This window comes from Lactuca saligna, chromosome 3 (genome assembly GCF_052625555.1).
Source record: "Lactuca saligna cultivar CGN05327 chromosome 3, ASM5262555v1, whole genome shotgun sequence".
In the NCBI taxonomy this organism is placed as follows: domain Eukaryota; kingdom Viridiplantae; phylum Streptophyta; class Magnoliopsida; order Asterales; family Asteraceae; genus Lactuca; species Lactuca saligna.
Genome location: NC_136419.1, coordinates 42,323,681 through 42,333,195, shown reverse-complemented (window position 1 = coordinate 42,333,195; position 9,515 = coordinate 42,323,681). Strand labels below are relative to the sequence as shown.

At 33.3% G+C, this 9,515-nt stretch overlaps 1 protein-coding gene across 1 annotated transcript; it reads left to right on the top strand.

Moving 5' to 3' along the window:
* Nucleotides 1-323: 323 nt before the first annotated feature.
* Nucleotides 324-5,466, top strand: LOC145033608 (beta-galactosidase 14-like). Its single transcript, XM_078982190.1, has 19 exons — nt 324-693; nt 772-867; nt 945-1,057; nt 1,148-1,214; nt 1,345-1,437; nt 1,542-1,685; nt 1,836-1,930; nt 2,026-2,131; nt 2,229-2,313; nt 2,441-2,559; nt 2,655-2,822; nt 2,902-3,080; nt 3,204-3,313; nt 3,389-3,498; nt 3,671-3,778; nt 3,899-4,003; nt 4,277-4,422; nt 4,649-4,994; nt 5,169-5,466. The coding sequence occupies exons 1-19, from the start codon at nt 502-504 to the stop codon at nt 5,307-5,309; spliced, it is 2,523 nt and encodes an 840-aa protein (XP_078838316.1). The 5' UTR covers nt 324-501; the 3' UTR covers nt 5,310-5,466.
* The last annotated feature ends 4,049 nt before the right edge of the window (nt 5,467-9,515 follow it).

The following is a 9,515-nucleotide window of genomic DNA, read 5'->3' as shown; positions in this document are numbered from 1 at the left end:
TATTTAAAACAAACAACAAAATAGGAGTTGTGGGTTTTCTTTCGTCATTCCCTTAAAATCAGAGCTTCTTGTTAAGTCCTACATTGCCGTATATTCGACCAATTCAACAATAATAGAACAATTTATTACATTACATGATGCAAAGTAATAAAATTAATACAATAACATCATATTTTAGATCTGAAAAATATTTATCGGACAAAATGATTTGCTTAAATATAGCAAACGTATGCTAAATAAAGGGAGAGAAAACCTGATCCACAAGCTAGAAATATTACATATCGACCCGAAAGATCCTCTAATGCCTTTTACTCACCGCATTTGTCTCTCATATAACAAAAATGTTGAAATAACATGAACTATTCAATTTGCACGTTTTGAACCTTCAGCCTTTAGGCAACATGTTTCAATTTATTTTTCTCCCCTCTAAAAACCTTGGTCACCGATCACCCAGTATTTAAGTTTATCATTGTTTTCCCTACAAATTAAACAAAAAAAAACATGGATAATAGATTTCGTACAAGGTTCATACTCCTCTTAATCACCACCTCCTTCATATCTGTTTATTCTGATACTGATGACAATGAATACACTCCCGGACCTGTAACATACAATGCTAGGTCGATTATTGTTAATGGGAATCCGATACTGTTATTCTCGGGTTCCATCCATTATCCGCGTAGCACTCCTGAGGTGCGTATCATTTAAATTTGAAGTGTTTGTTTTATTTATTTATTTGCATTTAAAACTTGTGTTTGTGTTTTGAAATAGATGTGGCCTGATATCATAAGAATGGCAAAGGAAGGAGGATTAAATACCATTGAAACTTATGTTTTTTGGAACGTTCATGAACCTGTTGAAGGCCAGGTTGTTTTTGTTTTTTTGTTCTCTTAATTTTAACTTTATTTGTGAAAACCAATTTAATTTTTATTTCTATATTGCAGTTCAATTTCACAGGAAATTATGATTTGGTGAAATTCATGAAATTGATTGCTGAAAATAAATTGTATGCAATCCTACGACTTGGTCCATTCATTCAGGCAGAATGGAATCTTGGGTAAAGTTTTTTATTTTTGCTTTTATGTCAAATATATAATTTTTTTTGCATTAAATTATTTGATTATCCGAAAAACTTGTTTTTAAACAGAGGACTTCCATTTTGGCTGAGAGATGTACCCAACATCATATTCCGGTCATATAACGAACCCTACATGGTTGGTAATCATTTTAAAACTTTATTCATACCAAAACACACACACACACACAGAGAGTAAATAACATTGTTTTGATGTATGAATCTAATATATAATCACATAATTAAAATGTTTTTGATTATATATATAGACTCATATGAAAAGATACAGCGAAATGATTATAAACATGATGAAGAAGGAGAAGCTATTTGCACCTCAAGGAGGCCCAATTATCCTTGCACAGGTATTTCATACTACTATTATGCAATGCACCTTTCGTTAAACAATCGTTTGAAGTATTATATATCATATATAATTTATATCTCTTTTTGTGATTTATTAATGAAGATTGAAAACGAATATAACCATGTTCAAGAATCATATCGTGAGAAAGGTATTCAATATGTGAAGTGGGCTGCAGATATGGCAACTGGGTTGTATCCCGATGTCCCATGGATAATGTGTAAGCAAAAGGATGCCCCTCCAAATGTAGTAAGTTTTATTTCTATAAAGTTCATTTTGTACTATCGTAGTAAACAATAAAAAATAAATTTATATAGTATCTCTACATAAACAATTCATTAGTTTATAATATTGTCATTTTATTTTCTAATTGGATTAAACGTTATTATTTGTGGCTAGATAAGTACATGCAACGGAAGGCATTGTGCAGATACCTTTGGTGGGCCAAACGGCCCAAATAAACCTTCTTTATGGACCGAAAATTGGACTGCACAGTAAGCTTTATAGTTTATATACAAATATTCTTTTAGAAAATATTTATTTTTGTTTTTGTTTTTTTTTTCTATCTTAATTTCTGTCGAATATACAGATATCGGGTTTTCGGAGATCCGCCTTCTCAAAGAGCAGCAGAAGATATCGCGTTTTCAGTTGCTCGATTCTTCATGAATAACGGAAGCATGACAAATTACTACATGGTATGAAGTTAATTAAGGATTGCTTCTTTGAATAAAAAGAATATTATTATATTCATTGTTTCATAACTTTTTTTATTTAATTATATGATTATTTTAGTATCATGGTGGAACCAACTTTGGAAGAACAAGCTCGTCGTTTGTGACCACTCGTTACTACGATGAAGCTCCCCTTGACGAATTTGGTAAACCATCATTATTTATTTAATGTATTATGCATGTAAACATGTTTCAGAGATTCTTATAATTTCATTGCTTTACGATGTGTGTGTTACATGTAAACATATCTCATCTTATATTATATAATGTTAGGTTTGATAAGAGATCCCAAATGGAGTCACCTTAGAGACCTCCACAAGACTTTGAGATTGGTAAAGAACTCTTTTCTTTTGGGTACTCAAAAAATCAAAAATATCAACAAATTCGTCCAAGTAAGCATTTCTTTCGGATATGTGACTTTTTATATATACACTCTGAATCATCCAATTAATGATGAGTTTTGAGACGTTGACTCATGACTTTGCAGATTATCACATACGAGAAACCAGAAAGCAACATGTGTTTAGCGTTCTTGAGCAACAGGCACAAGAAGATTCATCGTACCATCGACTTCAGAGGAAAAAATTATTTCCTACCAAGGCGATCTGTCGCCATTCTTCCTGATTGCAAAACTGTCGTTTATAACACAGAACTTGTGAGTTTTTTCTTGTAAAAGATTCATTTGCATGTCTCCTAATGGTGAAACTAATGTCGATATATGAAAAAAAGAACAGATCGTATCACAACATAACTCAAGGAGCTTCGTACTTTCAAAGAAAGCGAATAAATTTAAATGGGAAAGCTATCGGGAACCTATTCCAATAGCTAAAGATTTACCAGTTATGAGTAAAACACCATTGGAACTCACCTCCATGACTAAAGATACCACAGATTATATGTGGTATAGCACAAGGTAAAATAGACGTTCGAACCTTATTAAAAATATTAATTAGTTTCTCTACTCTCAAGTCTCAACCATATGTTGCAACTGAATCTTTCATATATATGATGTTTTTTTTATATAATTTTCTTGTAGCTTACATCTTGATAGTGACGATCTACCTATGAGACCCGATATCTTGCCTGTTATTCAGATTCAAAGTCTTGGGGATGCATTATTGGCATTCGTTAATGGAGAATATATAGGTGAGATCCATCATTCATTCACTACTAGATTCTATATAGAAAACTATTAACATGTATGAAAAAAATATAATTCAGGATTTGGACATGGGAGCTTCATTGAGAAGTCATTTTCGTTCTCCAAACCAGTGAGTTTGAAGACTGGAGTCAATCACATATCGATCTTGGCAATGACTGTGGGACTACCGGTAAACTCAAAACAACATATATAACGTTAACGTGTAGTTGCATATATATGGACAATGAAATGTGGACTATGACATATATATGGTCGTGTTATATATTCACAACACATATTTGAAATATGTGTTGTTAGCAGGACTAATTTTGGACGTTTTTCTTTCTACTTTTATTGTGAAGAATAGTGGAGCGTATATGGAGAAGAGGTTTTCGGGTATTCGAGCTGTTATTCTACAGGGTATGAGTAGTGGTTCTCTTGATCTCACGCTTAACCAATGGGCTCATAAGGTACGTTTTATTTGTAAGGACTTAACTTTTGTTAACACAAAAAGTAAGAGGCTCAATTACAACGACTCTATCTATTTTTATTGTATACCCATGTACCAAAATTACGTTTTTTATATTTAGGTGGGCATCGAGGGAGAATCACTCCAATTGTACACAGAAGAAGGATCCAAGAAAGTTAAATGGAGCCCAGCCAGTGGACCAGGAACACCTATTACATGGTACAAGGTAACAATTAGCATTCCTGTAGTTGTTGTAATTTGTATTTATATATATATATATATATATATATATATATATATATATATATATATATATATATATATATATATATATATATATATATATATATATATATATATATATATATATATATAGTGTTGCATTTATGTTAGGTATACATATACCTAATTAATAAAATTTCATTCAAATTAAGATTCACGTTTTAGTCACATGAACTATTTGTCGATTTCACATTTTGAGAAAAAATTTATGTTGCAGACGAATTTTGCTACCCCTGAAGGAAATAATCCGGTTGCGATCAAGATGGAGAGAATGGGCAAAGGTGTAGTTTGGGTCAATGGTAATAACCTTGGTCGTTATTGGGAAAATTATCGTTCACCTCTTGGGGCCCCTTCTCAAACCGAGTAAGACCCTATTCTTTTCCCATTAAGTCATGCATAGATAAATACGATTTCCTAATTCTTTTTCGTATTAAATCAGTCTTTCTGCATTGTGTCAAAAAACACACTCACATATAACTTATTAAATAAATCTCGTCCAACGTCTACATTAAGTTGAAAGTAAAAAAGAGAGAATGTTAGTTTCAAAGAAGGAACGTTGATATAAAATATATCGTCCATTTTTGTCCAGGTATCATATCCCAAGGTCATTCTTAAAACCAAAGAACAACCTTTTGGTTGTGTACGAGGAGAGCGGTGGAACCATTGATGGTGTTGTGATTAATACTGTCAATCGCGACATTATTTGTAGCTTTATGTATGAGGATTATCCGCCAAATATTGACATATGGAAAATGGAGGGAGGTGTTCTTAAGACCAACATTGAATCACCTAAGCCAGAAGCTCAACTTACTTGTGACCCTGATAAATTCATCAAGGAAATCCAATTTGCGAGCTTTGGCAACCCTTGGGGATCGTGTGGGACATATATTCAAGGAACATGTCAATCTCCCAATGCCAAGCAAGTAGTTAAAAAGGTAAAACTCGAAACCCGAAGTGGCATTGTTGACAGTTGACACAATCCACTAAGATTCAGTTATGTGTCGTTAATAATAGAATAATGCGACACATATCATGATTGATATAAATCCACTTGTTGTACGCATAAATTAGTATCCTCTAACTAATTAGGACATTGCAAATTGTTATAGGCTTGCTTGGGAAAGAATAGTTGCAGAATCCCCCTCGATAGAGCAATTTTGGGCGACCCAAGCGGTGACAAATCTTGTTCTCAAGACAAATTTAAAAGACTTGCTATCCAAGTGAGGTGTGCGAAGAAGAAAGATGAGTAGATATAGGATTTTTCAAATTCAGAAGGGTGTGTTTGAGACATTTTTGGCAAATTGAAGGGGCCTTTGTACAACAAAGAAACTTAAACGCTTTGAATGATTGCACTCGAACCCACATTTTTTTTTTCAAAATTTTAATGTATGTAAAGTAATTAGTGTAGCAAAGAATAATTTATATAATCTAATACCTTTATAAATCCTAAAACTCATATCAAGCACAGTGGTTTTTCACGTGACACAAACTATATTTATGTTGAAAAACATGAGTTTTTTTTTTTATCTAAAAGAAATAAGATTTTACCGAATTAAATATAAGCATATGGTAAAAAAAACGTATTGCATAAAATCGCAATTTATTGAAGAAACTAAACTGAAAACTCTAATCTATGAATTTGATCAGAGGAACCTATAGTATTTATACTAAACAAAACTTAGTAGTATTAAACTAGGATTCCTAATTATAATCAAACAAAACTTTACATACAAAAGAATTATTTATGGCTCAAGGAAGACTTGAAAACCTTAGACAACACTCCAAGATAATGTGATCTATCCAAACATCGTAGCAAGCCATATTGGATCCAGATAAATTCGTCAACAATCACACCCTGAATTTTTTAAGTCAAGTGTAATTCTTGCACACCAAGCAACAATCTCATTTTTGTGAACCTTATCCGAGCTAAGGCCTTTGTAAGTGGACCCGCACGTTGCTTGTCTCTGGAAACATGTTCTACTATCACTTGTTCGTTTTCAACACGCTCTTGAAAGAAGTGGAACCGAGTGTGGATGTGTTTACATCTTCCATGAAAGATGAGATTCTTTGACAGTGCAATTGTTGATTTGATGTTTATGCGAATCGGCTCCTTTTGTTTCTTCATTCCTGTCAGCTCTGCTAACAACTCCTTTAACCAAACTATCTGACATACAACTGCAGCTGTCATGAACTCAACTTCACACGAAGATAATGCTATTGTATCTTACTTCTGGTAGCACCAAGTAATAGGTGAGTCATCTAGGTAGAAAACATGTCTTGTTGTATGTCTACCATCATCAACATTATGATTGTTATCATTGTAACCTAGGAAACTCATATATTTACTTCGTTTATATATTATCCCAAAAGATTTTGTACCACGCAAGTAACGAAGAATTTGCTTAATAGTACGGGCATGGGATTCTCTAAGACTTTACATGTAAGAGTTAACTACTCCAATTGAATATGCTAAAACGAGATAAATGTGCAACATATATCGTAAGCAACCCACTAGTTTTCGATAATAGGTAGCTTCAACTTTAGGCTAATTTTCTGCTTTTGACAATTTTAGTCCCGGGTCCATGGACATTGAGTTGCATTACACGCTTGCTTCACCTTTACATAACCATTTTCCTACATAACTTCAATTCCCAAGTAGCAAGTTAGTTATCCAAGATCTGACATTTCAAATTATAATGCCATTAATTTATTGAATTGGTTTATGAAGAAATAAATCATCTACATAAACCGCAACAATTATACATTCTTCATTTGAAACCTTTCTATAAACTGCATTTTTCTTGCATGCATCATTGAAAATCATATTTTTTCAAAGTATTATTAAGTTTCAAATTCCATGCTCTTGGAGATTGTCGAAGATCGTATAATGCTTTTGTCAATTTGTAAACTTTTGTTTCTTCAACCTACTTCACAAAACCTTCCGGTTGGCTAACATACACTTCTTATTTTTAAGTCACCATATGAAAATGTTGTTTTTATATCCAAGTGATGAATCTTCCACCCGTTGCGGGTTGCGAGAGCAATCAATAGTCTTATTATCTTGAGAGGAGCTACCAGTGTGAATACTTCATCAAAAGTTAAACCTTGCTGTTGTACATAGCCTTAATCCACTAAATGCGCTTTTCATCTTGTAATTAATCCACTCGTATTTCTTTTAATTTGTATAACCATCTTAACCCAGTAGGTTTAACATCTTTAGGTGGAGGAACTAATTTCCAAGTGTTGTTCTTTTCGATGGAGTCAATTTCAGCCTTCATTGCACCGAGCCAATTTTTGTTCACTTTGGCTTCCTTAAAATTCATTGGTTCTTCATCGAATGCCAACATTAAATGATCCACATTTAGCTCGTAGTCATTTAATCTTTTTGGCAACACCGAAGTTCAAGTGGACTGTCAAAGTGGGAAGGAATCTTCATCATTATTATCATCAACATGTTGTGATGGGTTGTTGTTACCATGAGAAGTGACGTTGGTTTGGACAGTTTGGGTCTACTCAATGGGTTGTTCAGTTTTAGTTGTAGTTGAGCTCGAACCAACATTAAATTGGGTTGCTTGATCGTTACTCCACAAAATCGTAAATGTACGCGGTCCATTTCAGCTTGATTTTCGAGTTCATTACTACATTGTCATGTCTTATTTTCATCACAAACTGCATAGACACTTATAATGATTTTATTTCCTATGGATTATATAAACTAAATCCTCCTGAATTAGGTTATTCTTCGAAATCCACCAGTGGACGTGACCTATCATCAAGCTTTTTCAAATGTTTTTAGACAATTCTTTCGTATGCAACACACCCAAATACTTTCAAATCTTCAAGGTTTTGGTTTTTCACCATAAAATTTCTCGAATGATGTAACACCTATCAATGCTTGATTTGGTGTTTGATTTATGATGCAAGTTGCATGACAAATTGATTCACCCCAAAATTAGTTAGGGACATCTTTTTCTTTCATTAAGCATTGGGTCATCTCGAGTAGAGTCCGATTTCTCTGTTCAACAATTCCGTTTTGTTGAGGGGCGTAAAAGGAGTCGTTAACATACACATTATCCCTTCTTCATCACAAAAATAGTTCAACTCATGTGATGTGAATTCTCTGCCTCTATATGTATGAAATATCTTACTCTCTTTGCCGATTCTTTTTTCAATTGAAGTCTTGAAGCTCTTAATAATTCTGAATGCATCACTTTTGTGCTTCAAAAGAAAAGACCACATGTCTCTAGAATAACCATAATTAAGAACTAAATTATAAATATTACCCGCTTCAGTGGGGGGATCAAGCGGTCCACAAATATCTCCATGCACCATCTCGAGAATATTTATAGCTCTATACTTAGCTTTCTTTGCAAACGACTGCTTTGTTTGTTTTTCAGCCATGCAAGATTCAGAAAGTTGGTCTTGATGTTGGATTGTCGGTACCCATTTAGCTAGCTTGTTCATCAAGTAAATTGCACCAAAATTAATGTGGCTAAGTCATGTGTGGCATACCCAAGCTTCTTCATTGAACTTGGATTGCAAGCAATGTGGTTTTCCAACTTTTAACTTTATTTTGTAGAGTCGGTTTGCGCTTCTCGGTACCTTCATAGGAAATCTTTCATCTCCATCTCACTTGGTTAAGAAATCACCTATCATCTGAATGTCACAACCGATTATTGTAGATTCCCCAAGGCTAATAACATTGCTACGAAATGATGGGATATAATGAATATCCTTCATTATTTTTTTGCTCACCGCTTTTTCCTTAGAACAAAATCAACAATTTTCCTTTAATGCTAACACATGATCTATCTCCATATCTCACCTTTCCCGTTATGTTCTTAATTCAGAAAAATAAGAGCAGATACTGGTGATTTGGTTGCTTGCACCATTGTCTAAGTACCAAATTCCATCTTTATGGACATTTGCTTCAACTTTTGGAGGGATATATTTGTCTTCATTTAAGAACACCGTTTCTTGAATAATATTCATCATAAAGAGCATCCCTTCTTCATGATTCGTATCTCCTTCGCGTGTCTAATTAAGGTTTGCATCATGGTTTTAGTTCGATCCGAGCATTTTGAAGTGAAGTGTCTGTATTTATAACACCGATAACATTGGATGTTTGAAAGGTCTCTTTATTCATGTTGTCTTCTTTTTTGCTTTTGATCTTAATGTTTTTTAGAGGATTTTGAGTGGCCGAGAGCTTGTGTGTTATCCCTGTTGAATTAGGTGTCTAAGCCAATAATTGATTTAGTACAATCTTGAATTATTAACAAAGTCCTTTTGAGTTGCTCTCAAACCTAGTAATTGAATATGATGACTTTTAGAGAGAGAGAGAGAGACCGATTTATTGATTTATTGTATGATTAATAAATAGCAATAAATGAATTTATTAATAGGTTGTGAAAATAATATATTAATTAGAAATAGTAATATTTAATTAATAATTAATA